The sequence below is a fragment of the Miniopterus natalensis genome, chromosome 5 (genome assembly GCF_054644295.1).
Source record: "Miniopterus natalensis isolate mMinNat1 chromosome 5, mMinNat1.hap1, whole genome shotgun sequence".
In the NCBI taxonomy this organism is placed as follows: domain Eukaryota; kingdom Metazoa; phylum Chordata; class Mammalia; order Chiroptera; family Miniopteridae; genus Miniopterus; species Miniopterus natalensis.
The window spans coordinates 65,458,137-65,478,070 of record NC_142085.1 but is presented as its reverse complement, the minus strand read 5'-3'; the positions used below and the strand labels follow the sequence as shown (position 1 = coordinate 65,478,070).

The 19,934-nt window shown below is 35.0% G+C and overlaps 1 protein-coding gene across 1 annotated transcript in view; it reads left to right on the top strand.

The window, feature by feature from the left end:
- Positions 1-19,934, top strand: part of TRDN (triadin) — a 254,454-nt gene that overhangs the window by 184,920 nt on the left and 49,600 nt on the right. Inside the window, exons 19-20 of the mRNA XM_087817589.1 lie at positions 877-924; positions 9,017-9,064. Coding sequence (XP_087673715.1) covers positions 877-924; positions 9,017-9,064 — 96 coding nt within the window. The remainder of the gene's footprint in view (positions 1-876; positions 925-9,016; positions 9,065-19,934) is intronic.

The following is a 19,934-nucleotide window of genomic DNA, read 5'->3' as shown; positions in this document are numbered from 1 at the left end:
TGATATTCTTTTGGGACTGGAAAGAAGACAAATGGTGCCAGTATGTGCCTGAGATGTGGTGAAAAGATGAGGCAGTCTCATCTGCTTCTATTTGTTTTCTATAAATTTCCCAACAGCAACTTGCCTCTCCTCTGCAGGATGTTGGAAGTTTGAGGAGGGAAAAGAATTCTGGTAAAATTTTACCAGCTCATTCTTATTTTATTATTTTCCTATGAATAAGAGAAAATTTCAACTTTAATTAGCCTTGATTTGAGGCCCAACATTTGGTACTAGGATCAGCATTTCAGATTATGTCGTAAGGGCAGCTCTCCTGTCTTCCACACTAGGTATTCAGAGAAGCTCCAATTACGTCTTTTGGCCTTTTTAATTCTTTTTTTTTTCCTCAAAGCAATTAATATTCAAATAAAATGTGTTATATTATGGCTAATCTCTTATACTATAAAGCTAATTGATTGAAGTCAAATACTGCTTGATATTCCCATAATTAAAGGCTAAACAAAGAAGGCCTTTCAAGTCCTCTTTACCATAACTCATATCATTTTAGATTTGACTATAAACTAATAAATTAGTATTCCAATGTATGTTATGGAATAAGCCACCTTTTTTTATGGTCACTGCTTATATAAGCTAAAATTTTAATATTGCATTGTGGTATCGTGGAACAGAGTTTCTGTACTACTATTTAAAGAAGTTCATTGGTTTATAAAATTACAAGTGCTCTATAGTTTGTCTTTCTCGGCTGCTTGCTTTGCTCACAGGCGCCACACCCATTTTATCTCTTGCACAGTTTGGTCTTGTCTGACTTACATTGCTATAAGATATCTACCTGGCATCTCTGGTATTTATTTCTCATTCTCTGATATCTGAATTTCCCAGAAACTGATCGAGCCAAAGAAGAGGTTGGTGCTGCCTCCACTAAAAAAGGTAAATGCAATTTAAGGAAAAAGATGTCATGACTAAAACTTATTTCTGCAAAGGTTTCTAACTCAGTTTATTGTTTGGTGCTTATTGAAGAGCTCTATTTATTGATTTTACTGTTTCTTTGATATGGAAACAAACTCACTTTGCACAAGATTTATAGTGTCTATATTAGCAAGGCTTTGCCTTCAGCGTTCTAACGCCAATAGTTTTATTCCTTTAGGGCCATACACTAAAACTAATAATCGCAGTTCAATTGCAAGTTAATTTTTGAAAAATTGAGGAAATGCAGTTCTTCGGGTTCAGTGGGGTCCCAATCACCTGGAGAGCATTCAGCTACAGGATATTGCCTTAGGTGGTTAGAGCTCAAACAAATGCAACTTTGATTAGGAGAACTTATATGAACAATGGTCATTTTGTGGAAGAATAATATCAAATTTAAAAATGTGTTCTTTACAGTGCTCACTTGGAAACACTTTGCTTTAAGAAACATATTGGGAAGTTTAGAATTTAAGTTTTCAAAGCTATTTCTCTTGTCATGTCTAATCAGAAGCAACTACTTGTATGATTATTGGAGACATATTTAAGAATATTTTTCTTTTATCATTTATTTTAATTAAAATTTTCAATGATGACATTATTGCAGACTTCCCCCATTTCTCCTTCCTTTGCCCACTTCCATCTCCCTCCACCTCCCCCTCCCTTGGCCTTCACCACATCATTGTGGGTGTCCAAGGGATATGCATATCTGATTTTCAACAAAGCCCTTCAGCTTCTTTATCTAGTCAACCCCATCCTCCTCCCCTCTGGCACCTGCCAGTCTGGTTCATGTATCCATGCTTCTAGTTCCATTTAGTTTGTCACTTTATTTTCTTCATTAGATTCCACATATTAGATGTCACATATTAGATTACACGGTATTGTCTTGCTCTGACTGGCTTATTTTGCTTAGCATAATACTCTCCAGGTCCATCCATGCCTTGGCAAAGGGTAAGAGTTCCTCCTTTTTTAGAGCCCCATAATATTCCATGATGTAAATGACCACAGTTTTTTTACCTGCTCATGGGCACTTGGGGTGTTTCCAGATCTTAGCTATTGTAAATTGCGCTGCTATGAACATAAGGGTGCATATGTTCTTTCTGACTGGTGTCTTACGATCCTCAGGGTATATTCCCAGAAGTAGGACTGCTGGGTGAAAAGGCAGTTCCATTTTTAACTTTTGGAGGAAACTCCATGCTGTTTTCCAGAGTGGCTGCACCAGTCCGCATTCCCAGAATATTTTTAAGAACATTAATATACATTAAAAATAATCAGCATGATGAAAAGGGTCGTGTAATTCCAATTAAAAATAAACTGTAACAATGAACAATTCTGAAATTCGCGATTTTATTTTACACATAGAAATGAGTGAGTAATGTGTGCAATGTCTTTGGAAGTCTCTAAAGAGACAATTTAACAACCCGATTCTCAGCCTTCACTCACATGCGCGCACACCCCCCCCCCAAACCGTTTCAATGATCGGGTGGCGATGGGTTTGCCAGCTACATAATTGTTAATGATTTCCAAAAGACAATTCTCGGGGTTAGCACAAGTGAAAGCTACAGGATGATAAAGTGACTGAGGGAAGGGGCAGTAAAGACGCAGGTAATGATGCTGAAGCAAGTTGCTGGGGACAAAGGAGAAATAGGAAAGCAGCTTGGTGTTGTTTTAAAATCTACAGCCGTCTCTTTCTTCACTTTAGAGGGAAAGTGTTTCCCTTCTCTTCAAGGCCAGCGGCTCCCACTGCGCCCTCCGTGGTCATCACCGCGCTGTTCTGTGGGTCCCCCTGCCCCGCATTGTTGGCTTTGTTCCTCATTTTGGAAATATTATTCTCAGCTTCAAAATTACTTTTTTGGATCCCTGTCACTCTAATTTTCTCTCCTCCTCAGGCTAATCGGCCTTCTGAATGCTGGCGTCCCAGTGGCGCCCCACTCCCAGGAGGGTGAGGCCTCTGAGCCCCGGGCCCCGGGGTCCTTGCTGATGCTGAGGCTCCCCCGGCCACAGGGCCCTTGCTGATGCTGCGGCTCCCCCGGCCACAGGGCCCTTGCTGATGCTGAGGCTCCCCCGGCCACAGGGCCCTTGCTGATGCTGAGGCTCCCCCTGCCACAGGGCCCTTGCTGATGCTGAGGCTCCCCCGGCCACAGGGCCCTTGCTGATGCTGAGGCTCCCCCTGCCACAGGGCCCTTGCTGATGCTGAGGCTCCCCCTGCCACAGGGCCCTTGCTGATGCTGAGGCTCCCCCGGCCACAGGGCCCTTGCTGATGCTGATGCCCCCCCGGCCACAGGGCCCTTGCTGATGCTGATGCTCCCCCGGCCACAGGGCCCTTGCTGATGCTGATGCTCCCCTGGCTCCGCCGCCCCAGCCCCGCGTCCCTGGGTTTCCCAGCTGCGTTTACCGCCTTGTCTCTTCTCTCAGTCTCTCCACTTTGGGGCTTTCATGCCAACATATCTCCTGGTTCTCCTCATATTCTCTGACATTTCTTTCCTACTCCTTTCCATTTTTTGTTTTGTTTGTGTGTGTTTTCCCTTTTCTGCACCTTGATTATTGATGTTCCCAGATTCCATTTGGAATCCTCTGAATTTCTCATTTATCGCCTCTCTTTGTGAGATATGTCCACTCTCAAGGTTGGAACTCTGCCCCCAGCTCTATGTTGTCATTTCAGGACTTCAGAAAAAGGGTTTTTCCAGAAATGTTCAGCCTTGTGTGTTCAAATGTCTAATAAACACCTTCAAATGCAACCTTTCTTAACCTGAACTCCTCACTTCCTCTCCTGCCTGCATCTCATCATCACTGATGACACCTCAATCTCCCGCCTCACTGGAAATCTGGGGTGATGAATCTTTATCTCCTTCACTTGATATTCAAAGAGTCTTCAAGTTCTGCTAATTTTATCCTCTAAATAATTCTTGCATATATTTCCTCCTATTCATAACCATGATTTTCATCTTCATTCAAATCTTCATGATTTTATGTTTGACCACTATAACAATCCCACCACTGTCCTCATCTCTTTATTTTTATTTTACTAATATTCATCTTATCAGAACCCCCACCCAAGTAAAAGTAAATTATCAAAATCATAAAACTGAATAAACCACTTTTAAATTAAAACTCTCTTTTCCCCAACTCTCCACAAAATTAAGTCCAAGCTTGTTAAAACAATGTCAGAGTCTCCCAAGGTCTGGTTTTCTTGTATCCCTTTCAAACGTCATCTTTAGACATTCCCTGTTTTGCATGGTATAATAATACCATATTCTTTAAAATTTAAAATATACTAGAAATAAAATTCAGGGGAGATGGTAGCAGGAAGGAATGGCCTTGTGAATAAATCAGAGTTAGCATCATCTGAGAAGTGATGAGAAGCCTCTCTTTCCTGTCTCCATAATATGTGTCCAAGGACCTAATAGATTTAAGACTTTTTCTTCCATAGTTAGTGATTTAGTGCATTGTTCCAATTGTTGACATCTCTAAGCGATAACCCTTTTGTAGGTAACATCACATTCCTTAGAAATAACAGTTTTTCATGATAAGGCTTTAGGTCTACATCCCATAAGTAATGTATATGCCATATGGGCAATGTTTTCGACTGCACAGTAGTTCCTTATCGCTCCTCCCTTCTTCTCTGGGATTCTGACACAGCCCCCCTCCAGGTAAGCCTCACTGCCCAGGTACAAGCCCCTTCTGCTATCTGCATACATGAAGCGGTGCTCAGGGGCAAGGACGGAGAGAGGATTGTATGGGAGAGTCGGGTCCCAAGGGAAACTGAGGGGGAAATAGTGAAATTAAAGCCTCTGTCTATAGAAAACCAACGTCTCCATCTCACAGTTCAGCTCAGGACTGTCCCTAGCCCAGGCACTACTTTTTAAGAATGCTGGCTGCTTTGTTTCTTCGTATTAGTTGGGATCCCTGCAGGAGAGCAATACACACCTACTTTTCCTTCTTCTTCTTAAAGTAAATCCCTCCAAATGTAGAGCAAAGAAAATTTCTTCTCTCAGCATCAAAGAAGGTTTCAGGGACCCTGTGGTATTGAAAGAAACATTGATTAAGGTCTTCTTTTGATTCCAAGCAGATAGAAAATCCACTTAGATGAGCTGTTTATTCCTAACAGTTACTCTTCGTAGATTTGGCCTTGATGAATTTTGCATCAGAATCAAAAATGAAAGAATCATCATTTTATGCAAAATGTCTTCTTTTCTGTATAAACATTTGGCATTTTCGGTGACCTTCCTGAGTAACAAAAAACAGCACTTTAGGTGATTAGCTTCTTCTACTTAATATGAGTGCAAGGAATTATGAACCTGTCATTAAAAAAACAAACCTTAGTGTTTATGAATGTCACATTCTAGTCATTTTCTGAAAGACATTTACTCTTCAAAGCATTAAAATAAAACAATTGAAAAATGTATATTTTGTGCACAATATTCAAAATGATTTTATAAATAGAAGCATTATGAATAAAACTATATACCCACAATCTATTATAAATACAAATATTCAGTGTTTTATTTCCACATTGATTTAAGAGAGAGCATTAGTAGAAGAGACTAATACACCACACATCTTACTAGCTCCTTAAAACATATGTAATAAAATCTAACTCCTTAGTTTGGAATTTAAGGCCTTCTGCAGTTGGCCCCATTTTCTATTTTAGATTATTTCATATCTTCTCTGTGGAAACCCTCTGCTTCAGCTAAACTTGTGTACTTTTCTCCAGGTACACCTAAGGCTTTTCTGCTCCTTTGCCTTTCTTCACATCTTATTGGCTACAAAATCACTAACACCGATGGGGGTGCATATCTCTGTTTGAATTGTTTGGGGTTGCTTCACCTTATGTTTATTGACGCATTATTTCCAATAGCTAAGTCACAGAAGCAACTCAAGTGCCCATCAGTAGATGAGTGGGTAAAAAACTGTGGTACATATATACAATAAAATGTTACTTGGCCATAAAAAAAAATGAAATGTTACCATTTGCTACAGCGTGGATGGACTTAGAGGGTATTAGGCTAATTGAAATAAGTCAGACAGAAAGACAAATACCATATGATTTCACTTATATGTGGAATCTAAAGAACAAAATAAATGAACAAACAAAACAGAAACAAGACCCGTAGAGAGAGAATATTTTGATGGTTGCCAGAGTAGAGGGCTGTTAGGGGGATGAGTGAAAAGGTAGAAAGATTAGGAAGTACAGATTGGCAGTTATGAAATAGTCACAGGGATGTAAAGCACAGAATAGAGAATATAGTCAATAATATTGTAATAACGATATACGGTGCCAGGTGGGTACTTGATATATCAGAGATCAGTTTGTAAATTATATGATTGTCTAACCACTATGCTGTACACTGAAACTAACATAAAATAATATTGAATGTAAAAAAAAATAAATAAAATACAGGTTGCAGCTATGAAAATACACAACAAAACTGATCTTTCATAACTCAGAATATTTATTATCAAACATTTCATTTGTCAATTAATAATACATTTAATCACCAAGCAAATATATATACTGATCACTTGCTATGTCAGAAACAGTGGTAGGTGATATGAAAAATATAAACAATACATTTCTAAATATCCCTAGGCCAAATAAAATATGAGTGGAAATTTGGAAATATGTTGAACTAATACATGATGAAAACATTACATTGAAACTTGGGGTTTAACTAAACAATGTTTAGAGTAAAATTTATGCTCTTTAAAAATATTCATTAGAAAAAAAAAAGAGCTATCCTGGTTGGGCGTGGCTCAGTGGTTGAACATCGAGCCCTGACCTGGGATCCAGGCGATCGGGGTTCGATTCCCGGTCAGGGCACATGCCCGGGTTGTGGGCTTGATCAATGACTCTCTCATCATTGATGTTTCTCTCTCTCTCTCTCTCTCTCCTTTCCTCTCTCTGAAATCAATAAAGATATATTTTTTAAAAAAAGAAAAAAAGAAGAAAAAAGACTTAAAATTCAAGTATCTAGGAAGCCAATAAATTTTTAAATATACAGAACATAAAGCCCAAAGAAAGTAGAAGGAAGAGAAATGGAAAATTTAAGAGAAGAAGCTAATTAAATAAAAATTAAATTGTACAATAAAGAAATCAAAATAAAAATTAGATTCTTTATAAAAACTAGTAAAATTGATAAACCTTTACAAAAATGTATTAAGAAAAATAGGGAGAAGGCACAAAATATCAATATCAGAAAATAAAAGGGTATAATTACAGATCTTATGGGTAATAAACAATAAAAACACTTTCTAATAAATTTGAAAATTCTAATTAAATTTATATTTTGAATCCATAATTATAATTCTTCCCTGAGGAAAAATGGCTTCAGTGGTGAATTTTTTTCAAACATTTAAGGAAAAATTAACAATCTGCACCAAACCTTCCAGATGTAGAAAATGAGAAACATTTGTTCAAATATCAAAACCTTACAGGGGCTGAAAAATAAAAAAAATATAAAGGCTAACTTGTGAGCATGAAGGCATAGACCTGAGTAGATCAATTCTGACAATATATATGAAAGATAAAATGCAACCAAGTTGATTTTATTTCAGCAGTGCAACTTTTAAAAAAGTAATCTATGTAATTAACCACAATTATAGAATAATGGGAATAAATAAATGTATCATAGCAGATACATTTGATATAATTCATCACTAGAGTAGAAAGAAGTTTCCTTTACCATGTTAAGATATTTACAAAAATCATTAACAAATATCATACTTAATGGAGAAAAGTGGAAAGCTTTCCTCCTTAGAATTAGAGCAGGATGAAGATGTGTCTCTCAGCACCTGTTACACACTGTACTGGACTTGCAGCAGCGCGGTAAGGTGAGAAGAAATAATAGGCACAAGAATAGAAAAGTGAGACTAAAACTCATTACACATGAAATTATCTACTTGAAAAATTCAAAAGAATGTACAGATGAACTATTATAACTAATGAGTGAATTTAACAAGTTTTCTGTAAAAAGTAATTCTCTTTCTTTCTCTCTCTGGTTCTTCACATTAACTTTTTGAAAAGATCATGGCCACTTACCCTGTAGACATTTTTTATTGTTATGATTGATTCTTCAGAATACTAGTTAATATGTTTTCTATATCCTGTGTTTGATTACAAAAGCTAAATCTTTGGTTTAACTGGATTCCAGTTGTTTTGTTAAGAATATTCAGAAGTTAAACTATATATACAATGGTTCACATCGTTAGGAAGCACAGAATGTCTGGACGTCCTATTATGAATGAATGGTTCCAGGTTTCATCAATGGATTAGGTTGGTGACGACCATAGTCTTTCCTTTCAAAGTTGCATTTTCCCCCTTGCAACTCTGTGTTGCTACTTGGCTGTAACGACAGTATTCAGTTCCCCACTCATCTTCCATCTAAGAGTTGTTAGCATCCTCTGAAGATCTTTACTTGAATCAATTATTTCAGTGGGGTGCACTGATTTTGTGTGAATCGGTTTTACTATTTTGATATATAAATAGGTGAGCAGTGAACACTCCACTGAGACCAGTAAGTCGCAGAGAAAGTGTAGTTCAGAGGAAACAGCACCTAGATGATAATCTTATTTCTCTTGGTTACTTGTAATTTGAGCGACTTCATGTAATATTTAAATAAATCTCAAGTACAACTACGCTGTCTTTTCAGTTGATTAAGCTGTATTAAGCTTGAATTGAAAGGAACATTTAGTTGACATTTTCAAGATACTGACTCCAGCAGTGAGCTGGAATGTAAGTTGATTAATCATTGTCCTGTCAAGTAGAATTCTTTATAGAACATGTTTATCAAAGCAGAGGATAAAAGAATAAAGTAGAAAATAGTGTGGAATAACTAGTCAGAAAAAGGCAAGTGATTTTTTTTTCTCTATAAGATTCTGTAAGATTAGATTTAACGTGGCTTTCCATTGGATTGTTGAGAAATAAGAAATGTTTAAAAAGCTTTTAAAAATAGCTTGTTTAGGAGAACTATCTGGCACTGAATACGTTAAAAGGCTTCTTTAGAGCAGAAGTAGCATTTCTCTCAGCAACTTTTATTTAAAGCTTATCTCTGCTTTGCAGCTGTACCTGGAAAGAAAGAAGAGAAACCAACCAAGACAGTGGAGCAAGGTAAAAAAAAATGAAGGAGGTTGACATTATCTTCTTTAGAAAGACAAGAACGTGAGGAGGAAAGCACTGGACCAGACAGGAGGAGGACAATAAGCTTGGAATCTGTTGCTCCCTGTCACTGTCCTTGCATGGTCTTCTGTGCCAGGGGGAATGTCAGGCAGCGACCTGGGTTTTGCTCTTTGTGTAACTGAACTTTGAATATAAGTTCAGAACAGGAAAGCTCCGCAGGCTGCTTCATTACATCAGGAAAATGCTGAAGATTGTTGACAGTAAGGAAATGATCCTCCGGGGCAACTGGTAGACATTTTTCAGTTTGATTTGTGGTTTTAACAACACCTGACCAAAAATAGCCCAAAGAATAAAGATGAAACAATTCCATTTATGCAAAAACAATTTTTATCACTTACAAAAATATGTAAAAGTTAAAATGGTAAAAAAAAATCAACAAAAGTAAGTCATTTGAGTTTCTATTATGACTTCAGCAATTGATTTTCCCAAGAGGTCTGAAATTTTAATTTTATATACCATAATGCTATAAATAATGCATTTTTATTTTTATTCATGCAGCTATATAATATATATATATACACATATATATATCTCACTCCAGAATATGCTTGAGAGAAATACTACAACACAGTGGAGTTAAAACATTTAAAATGATGTTAGGTCTTCTGTTAGAGATCAGGCTGCTAATAATTTTAATTGTTGCCCCTCACTCTTTGGCATTTTATGTATTATAATATAATATTATTTATTATAATAAAAAAATCAGAACTAGCAATAATTTTGTTAACAATAAATTCAAAATAATTTCTCTTAAATTTGAGATGTAATTAAGCTTCTAATATCAGAAATATAGGATTTTATATATAATTATATTCAAATACCCTTCAATTCCTCACATTTTAGATAAGTAAACTAAGGTTAAGGATTCAGTTAAGACAACTAGTCAAGGATTTATTTCTTTGGGCTTTTCTAAATAAAAATCACATTATAACCACATTTTAAAAGTTTTCTAATTCCTTTTGGCTTCTGGGGACTATCTGGAATGTTAGAATGCAACAGAATGTTTCTGTCAACTTCTTTTTGAAGTGGGGATTTTAATCTCTGAAATATAAAGTAGAGGAGCACCAGTACTGGTTCCTAATTTCAGCTTGTTTCCTTAGGCAAGGTTCTCAGCCTAAATCTCTCCTTTAAAAACAAAGTTAATTATATCTGACCTGCTTATTTCAAGACATAGAGCCCAAACAAGAAAGCATATGTAAAAGGATATGAAAAATTATAAATTTTTAGATAAACCTACAGTATTTATTTAAGCATCTTTTTCTTATAATATCAGCTTTAATATAGGTGAGATCAGCTATCAAATTGCATTCATTAAGCTTCATATATTTCTCCTGTGTAGTGTAAAGGCTTTGATTACTTATCTTTTATGGCTTTTACAGATTTATTTGATAGCCACAGCATATTAAGAGAAGATTGACTAGAATGTAAAATGACTACACTAATAATGGCACCTAAGAGATAACTGATTATTAACACAGACTGTTTATCTCTTCTTACCTTCAAGCTAGTGTCAGTTCATTAATTCTGTCATGTTTCCTCAAGTTGATAGGAGACGGAATGTTCCTAGAGATGTGAACTTACTCCACGTGATTTTGTAATTCGTGTTTTTCGATAACAATACCTTTTATCTTATGAAGACTGTAAGCTCATGGCTTATGTGAAAAATCTAAGAGGTTATTTCAATGGCTTTTTTTATATTGACTTAGTAAATCATTTCAGTTTTAAATATTGTAAATCAATGGCCTCATACTTTTCAACTATAAAACTCCATGAGAAGTAGAGTATTTGAATAACTTACATACTTTGTGATGGTATATCTATAACTAGTAATTGATATAAAATATGTATTTTGTGATTTTAATAAAGCAGAGAGCTTATGTGAGAATAAATCAATGACATTCTCTAGATTTCATCATAGAATCCTCATATTTATTCATAAGATAATGCATTCAGACTGTCCTGTACTTTTCTTCCTTATGTAGTCTTCAGATTTCTTCCTAAATATGCATAATCTCAAACTAGTTCACAATGCATTGAAGTATTACTCATTTTATAAAAAGTTATTTCCATTCATTTAAGTTTGAACTTATGGACTTGTACAAGGGAAACAACTTTATAATTTTCATAATTTTTATGGATGTCAGATACTCTTTGGGATCTATGTAAAACTGTGTATGTTGAACTTCTGGACGGGGTCTGTATTATAATTGGGAAAACTTGGGAAATATTGATTAAACTAAACTTTATAGGAAATGCAGATAGTGAAAGGTGGAACAAACTTTATGTTAATGTAACTTAGCTGACTAGACATTATATTATATAACAAGTAGAAATTTGATTAATCTAACTTCTGCAAAAGTCCAAAAATATAAACACTGTTTTCTCTCTAACTAATGATGAATCCTGTGCATTTTAGTTTCTCTGCTCATAAAGATCATAAATTGAATATTAAGAAGCTCTATAAATTCCTTCGCCTTGGCTGTGCATGTGCACGCATGCACACACATACTCACACGCACACAACATTGGCTATTCTTGTTTAGAAAGCAGTTGCCTTGAAGCATCAGGAGAAAGAAATGTTTTCCACAATAGATGTTACTATCCTTATAGTGGGAACTGAGGACTGGCAAAGACAAAACTTTCAACACCTGGGACTGTATGCGGGTTCATCTTTATTATTTGCACAGTATGTCTAGAAAGCGTACATCACCTTTCATTAAGCTTAGTTTATTCATTTGTTGATATTTAGTTTCTCATATTTAGTGCACATTTCCCTCCTTGATATTCCTGTATGAAATCAACCTGCCCTCCTAAATCTCATTTTCCTCTCTCTTTCAATCTCACTTTTTGTGAGAAAAAAAAATCTTTAATAATATTTGCTAGTTACTAGCCAGAGGAGCAGTCAGTCACTCTAAGGATGCATCCAGTGGCTTGCGACTTACTGGGGCAAGGAAGGAGATCAATGAGACAATTAAGTTTAAAGATTGGAGTCCCAGAATCTCCTTGTTTTTAATATTTTTCTCTCAAAGTGGCTTAAGTTCAATAGTGAAAAGGTGAAGTAAACAGTAATAAATTAAATCACTCTCAAATCATCTTTCATTTTCTTTCATTCCTACCTGTGTATGACATCACTTAAGGTCTTCTTTGAGAGGCTGTACTAAGAGCTTATAACAATGCTGGCATACAGTAAATGTTTAATAAATATTTGTGTGGTGGGTGAAAACATAGAGGAATTGTTGAAGAAAGAAATATTAGGTAATCCAGACTTCAGTGAACTGTGCCTCTATAAATACTGTGCAATTAAGAGAATATTTTAGTAAATCAAAATGTGATTTCTAATAGTAAAAGTTTCTAAATATATCAGAAACCAGAAGATAAATTATTAAATCTTTCGACTACTCCCATTTGAAAGTGGAAATATTAGAGGAAAATTAATAAATATGCATTTATTAATTAACTACATTATTAATGTTATGACCTTTGTAGATAGTGATCTTACATAAGCAAAACTGCAAGTCATCATCTGGTTAAAGATATTGAAAATCTTAAATTTTAGTAATCACAACTATTGTAAACTATTTTTTAAAATGTATAGTGGAAGAAAAGATAAGGCAATTGCCCAATGAGGACAGTGTATCAGTCTAAATATAGAAACGTTATCCTTGTTTTCTCTCTTCTACAATTATGAAGCTGAACTATATTATCTTACTTTTTCAAATGCCAAAGTTATCTATTCAGCAAAATTTTCAAGTAGTATGTTCCTTATGTCAGAATACAGAAGCTTTTGCCTCTTAAAGGGAAAGCTGGTCTAGAAGGGCTTTTATTTCTGAGTTGCTTGGGAAAAACACACTTTCTAAGCTTGATAACTTATTGATACTTCATTATCCCAAAATTAAACTGAAAGTTTCAGTATAGAAATGTTAACTATAGTTTTCTTGGTTAAAAAATCACTTCAGAATACAATTAAGTAGAAACATGACAAAATATTTATAAAAAAAATATTAAAGAGACTTGAGTGCCTATTAACTATCCCCAAATAAATTTGAACAAATTAGCAAGTATTCATAAAGGGTAAAACTGGAGAATGTGGATCATAAATGTATCAAATGCGGTTTATTTCCTGTAATAAAAACATTAATTTTTGCCTAAATTAAGAAATGTTTCTAAATTCATAAATTGCTAATTTGTGTCCACCTGAAGAGTTTGTCTTTCTTTGTCTCTGATGCTATTTTGTAAACAGTGGTACCCTATAGAATTGTATTAGTGTTTTAAATTGTCACACCACCAGGGGAAGCTCAAATACTATTATATGATTTGTAAATTTGTTCTCATGCACCTTTTCAGATTCTTCTGTTCTTTGTATCTGCACTGGTTTATGTAGAGTCTGTGATGTGTACTATTGCAGTTTTAGCTCATCCTTTCAAGTGACTGTTAATAATATCGAAGAGTAATGATTTCCCTGAGAGATATTTATTTAAATGATGAGTGTTTATATTTCATAGTGTGTTGACATTATTTAAAAAAGAAAAGCAATTTTACAATTAAGTAAAACTGAACATTTACTTAATACAGTTTGTATTAAATTATTTGCTTAATATGTGATTATAAAATAACCTATTTGCTCATGTGCACTAGGTCATGCTGTTGACTCTCAATAAATGTTAAATAATAATAACAGTTTACTATTGATTCCTGTGAATTCCAAACTTCTTCACAATAGTTTGCACTTCAGTTGTTTAATATTTATTGAGCGCCCACAACAGACTAGGCGCTGGGGAATGGGTGTGAAGAGCATGGAGTGGGCTTCAGAGAGAAGATGTTACAGATGGAGCCCCTGCAACACGTGTGAAAATGAGTGGACTCTGCTTGTTTATATATTGTATATATTTTCAAGAGAACCTTCGCAGTTCTCCACTGTCTCACTTGCTCACATAACACATTCCACTTCTTCTTACTCTTATTTATTTAAAACTTTAGAATGTTCTCACAGTTGCTTTATCTTGTGCATGGGAAATTTCTTTCTAGTCCCTTCTTTCTCACCATGTTTCTCCCCACTCCCCTCATCCTAAGAGAAAAATAATTCTAAATCCCATCTATCAGAGCAGAGCAACATGGTCAAAAGAAGTCTGTATTGTTACATTGGCCTGCAGGGTGCCCCCTCTTTGCCATGCAACATTTGGTTCATGTGAGTCAAACATTTATTAGTAAGAATGTCATTCAATGCTAAAGAGAATTTCAGCTCAGTAAAGGAGCCATGTGTGCCAATGATAACAATAAGCTTTGGAAGTGATGCAATGAGACATACAGTCATGGCTGGTTAACGGTTCTTTGTTATTAATGATCCATGTTCTCTAATAAGCTAATGTGTAATTAGATCACTCTGATTTTATGCAAAATATCCTATAGGCAAATACATGTCCAAATTCTTGTTTCCATAAAAATATTCTGCTTTTCAATTATCATGAAAATGAACTACTCCTCTTTCTAATGTGACCTCTTTTTCTTTCTTTTCTTAGAGGCTCTGGAAATTTATGGAAAAAAAAAAAAAAAAGCACATTAAACCTATAGGATCACCCCAGGAACCATTCCTACCACTACCTTTACCTTACTAGCTCTCGGGTCCGAGGAACTGGTTGGCAGATGGACTAAATTAAGCTTCCTTATACTTCCAGAACCGACAGCATGCCTGGGAGCAATGCGTCACTCCTACTTTGTAGGCATTCTACCCCTTCTATGAGTCATTGAAATCGCTTCTTAATGTACCCATCTTAAGGTTCTTAAAAGTAACAAACTTTTTTTTTTTTTTTGCATCAAATGCATGTTTTCCTTCACCTATCTTATAATTCTTAAACTTTGTCTTGATTTAACTTCCAAACAATCTTGACATAAAGTTAATAGAATGGAATCATAAACCATTTCTTAAGGCTCAGTCAAATCTAATTGTAAATATGAAGAAAGTTGTCTTGGGATCTCTGAAGTTAATGACAATGAACTTCCGATTTCTTTGGCAATACTTTATATAAATTAATAACTTTTAAACAATGAAAAATGTATTCTTGACTATTGTCTGCATCTTAATGTTAGGTTGATGGCTCTTTAACAAATACTTAAATCTGTACTAGGCCGTTTTCATTCTCTTCATAATGAAAATTCTTTTACAAATCTTACTTTTCTTTCTATAAAATTTTGATCACCATCACCAGAATTTGGAATGTAAATATAATTTTCAATTAGATATTTGAAGATTCAAATTTTATTCTTTAGAGAAAAAGAATCAACCATACACTACATAATATAAAAACCTGTGGAAATGCATGTCAGTGTTTACCATCTAACACACCAAGAAAATGCCTCCTCACAAGTTCAGGAGCCTTACGGTGTTAATTATGGCTCTATTTTTCTATATTGCTCACTTTCACTCCTGCTATTATCCTGAAGTCACATTTGGGTTTGTTCTCTTTTATCCCTTAGAAATTTATGTTACAAAGCTGAGTAGCTAGAACAAAGATTGTTTTTCAAGAAATTTTTTTATTAACATTTTCCTTTCATTTTCTACTAAGGGCCTGTTTAAGAAAGAAAATTTGGCATCCACTCTATTGAATAAAATTACTTAAAATCAACTATGATGTAATATTCTGAAACAAATTCACAAAGTTTAAGCTTCATTCTCTAGAAATCAAATTACAGAAAGCATATGAAATCACCAGCCCTACACAAAAATGCACTGTTGCTTTCTTATCATTGTAAATAAAATTACAAAATTTAGGTCAAATAATTTCAGGAATGAACATGAAAATTTTATCAGCATTATACGAAAAGTTTATTCATACTTTAGTGACTATTACTGCCCCCAGTTTTTCATAGAATGTTGTATTATATGCTAATTGAAAGCAATTTTTAAAAAACTAAAAATTCAATTCATATCTTTCCTTAGAATTATGAAATGGCAACATGTAAATTAAAGATCACTTCATCATTATAATTTGCAAAGTCTGGATTTAATTTCAGTTGATTTTTATGTGAGAAAGAGATACGGGGTCAGACAACCCATAAAAAGCATCTATATTCTCATTAAGAGTCTTGGCAATGAAAATCTCAGTGAACAATTTTTAACTTGGAGTTTGCATTTGTATTGTTGGTCCTTGAAAATGAAATAACTGATGAAAGCCAATGATGATTAGAAATATTAACCTGCTTGAACTATAGAGTATAGAGCTTTTTCAAAATAAAACTTATGTCATGGTCTAGCCCTTCCAGGAATTTAGTCTGTGATGTTAGGCTCCTTACTTGCCTTGGAAAGCCTCTTTTATAAGCCAAGATTATTTGACCAAGCAATCTCTAGAGGACTTTCCAAATATTATTGTCTAATTCTCATTTGTAAGAAATGCCTCCCATGCCTGTGACATTTCTACTTTGCCCCAAATGCCAAAGAATAGACTTATTTTTCTGATTGTAAGTACAACCCATACAAAAATACAAGCAGGAAAGTCAGATTCAGATTCTAAAGTAAAACAATATTTTAAAATATTATATAAATCTACTTAATAAAATATGATATTTGAAGTATTTATTTAAATTTTAAATTCTAATTACACTTAAATTTCAAAAAGCACACCTGTAGAACAAAGCATACAAAATATTGGATGTTCATTTAAAAGACATGAAGATTCTCTAAATATTAATTTAGTTATAAGAATTAGTAATAATGGCACACAGTATATAGAAGTTATGCCCATGACACCCACATAAAAAGAAACTATAAAAAAATAAAACAAAATATTGTTTTTGGAGGCAGGAGAATGTGACAACACAACTGTGGGTGATGGGTGGTTTGAATTTTGTACTATTTCCAAACAAAATGACAATGACTTTCTATGTGTTGTCAGTACATTCAGTATGTATCATATTCTCTTAAGAGCAAAATTTTCTTAATAAATTAACACAATGGCAGAAAAAGTGTTTACCTTTAGAATCTAAGACTACTTGTCACTGGAAGGATATAAAGTTAAAAATTTAGACCCTGACCAGTGTGGCTCAGTTGGTCCCGGGTTCAATTCCTGGTCAGGAAACATTCCCAGGTTGCAGGTTTGATCCCCCACCAGGGTGCATACAAGAGGTAACGGCTGGATGTTTCTCTCTCACATTGATGTTTCTCTCTTCCTCTCTTTCTCTCTCTCCCCCCTCCCCCCTTTCCCTCTCCCTTCCTCTTTCCTCTAAAATCAATTTTTAAAAAAAATTTAAGAGGGTACTTCAGGCTCCTTCACCACCAATCCTCAGTGTGATTTTACAGCCTTGGCTCAGTACTTCTCTCCCACTTTGTATATCCAGCCATCCAGTCACATGAATTTCACACTCCGTGGTTTGCTTATATAGTCCCTTATATTGCAGATGTCTTTTCAGCTCTTCTTTGATGGCAAATTTTATATCCATTTTCTGAATCCAACACAAATGCCAGTGCTTCCGGAAGGCATTTTCCCATTCCGTCAGGTCGAGTTTGTCAGTCCTTCTGATATGGTCCTGGAGTCCTGTGCATCTATTTCTGTCATTGTTCTTAATCTGTCTATGTAGATGCATCCATCTTATGCAGCCCTCTTGTTTTTCCAGCTCCCAGCACAAATGAGACACCGAACATTTATTGAATAAATCAAGTTTATTTTTTAAAACAGGAAGAACAGTATCTAGTTTGTTGAATGGGCATTAGCTTTTGTTTTACTCCAGACAAAACCTTTTTGAGAATTTCAAATTTCTTTTATATGTACTTCTCCATTAGAAAGTTTAAAGTGCTATTAGGGAGATTTCTAAAAAAGTTTACAGAAACCTAAAATATAGCAACTCAAACAATGTATAAAAAATTATACATCCTGACCAAGTGGGATGAATTCTAACTATGCAAGCTTGGTTCAACATCGGAAAATAAATTAATGTAATCCATCACATCAACAAGTTAAAGAAGAAACACATAAAAACTATGAAAACTATGTTAGTAGATCATTTGACAAATGACAGAATATCATTTGACAAAATCCAACACCCATTCATGATAAAATCTTTTAGCAAACTAGAAATACAGGAGAACTTCCTCAACTTGATATAGAACACCTACAAAAAACCAACAGCTAACATCATACTTAATGAAGAGAAACTGGAAGCTTCACTACTAAGATAAGAAATAAGGCAAGAGTGTCCCCTCTAACCACACTTATTCACCATTGTGTCAGGAGTACTAGTGAACACAAGAAAAAAAAATAAAAGGTATACTGATTGGAAAGGAAGAAATAAACTGTCTTTGTTCACATATGATGTGATTGTCTATGTAGAAAATCTCAAGGAATCAAGAAAAACCTGGAGCTAATTAGTGATTATAGCAAGGTTGTAAGATGCAAAGTTAATATACAAAAGTAAATTGCTATTCTATATGCCATGAATGAAAAGTTGGAATGAACAAAGTTAAAATTATAGTACAATTTGCATTAGCACCAAAAGAAAGAAATATTTAGGTATAAATCTACCAAAATATGTATACAATCTACATGAGAAAAACAACAAAGCTCTGGTCAAAGAAATAAAAGAACTAAATAATTGAGAAATGTTCCATGTTCATGGATAGGCAGATTCAAAATTAAGATGTCAGTTCTTCCCAAATTGATTTGTAGATTCAATGCAATCATAATAAAAATTCCTGTGAAAATCAGCAAACTGATATTGTAGATATCAACAAACTGATTTTAAGGGGTTTTTTTCTTTTTTCTTTTTTTTAATTTAACTTTATTGTTGAGAGTATTACAGAAATCCCCTTTTATTCCCCCATTGATCCTCTCCACCCTGCATCTGCTCTCCCTCCCAGGCCTTCTCCACACTATTGTCTGTGTCCATGGGTTATGCATATATGCATGTAAGTTCTTTGATTAATCTCTCCCCACCCACTCCCTAATTTTAAGTTTTTATGGAAAAATAGAAGACCCAAAATAGCAAAGACAATATTAAAGGAGAAAAATAAAGTCAGAAGACTGGACTTTAAGACTACAAAGCTATGGCTATCAACACAGTGTGATACTCAAATTGAAACAGACCCACAAAATATAGTCAACATCTTTGACAGAGGAGCAAAAGCAACCCAATGGAGAAATCATAGTCTTATCAACAAGTGGTACTAAATAAGTGCACATCAACAAGCAGAAGAAAAAAATGAATCCTGACTCAGACCCTGCATTCTTCTCAAAAAATTAAGAAACCATAGACATAATTTAAACATAAAGCTATAAAACTTCTAGAAGATAACATAAGAGAAAATCTAGGTGGTCTTGGGTTTGGCAATGACATTTTAGATACAACAATCTCACATGATGGCAGTCAGATGTAGGCCTGAGCTCTAGTCATCTAAAGCAGCCAACTTCTCAATGGCCAGGTTGGCTCGCCTAGATGGCTGGAAAAGGCTGCTGGCTGTTGCCTGGGAGCTCAGTTTGGGCTCTTGACTGGACTGCTTATATGAATCCTTTGCTGCACAGTGGTGTGGGTTAGAGCACCTACATGGCACCTGGCTTCCCCAGGGCTAGTGTTCCTAGAGGAGCAGGTGGGAGCTGCATCGCCTTTCCTGCTTCAGCCTAGGAAGTCACACAGTATCACTTCCACTGCATTCTGTTGGTTACAAGTGACTCACAAAGCCGAACTGACAGACCGCCCAGCCCAGGCCTCCTTAAAATGTGTCCTTCTAAAATGTGTCTTCCTTTCCACTCTATCTCTGTTGGTCTAATTCCTTTCTGTCTTCCAAGTCCTGCCTCAGTACCACCTGCCACAACCTTTC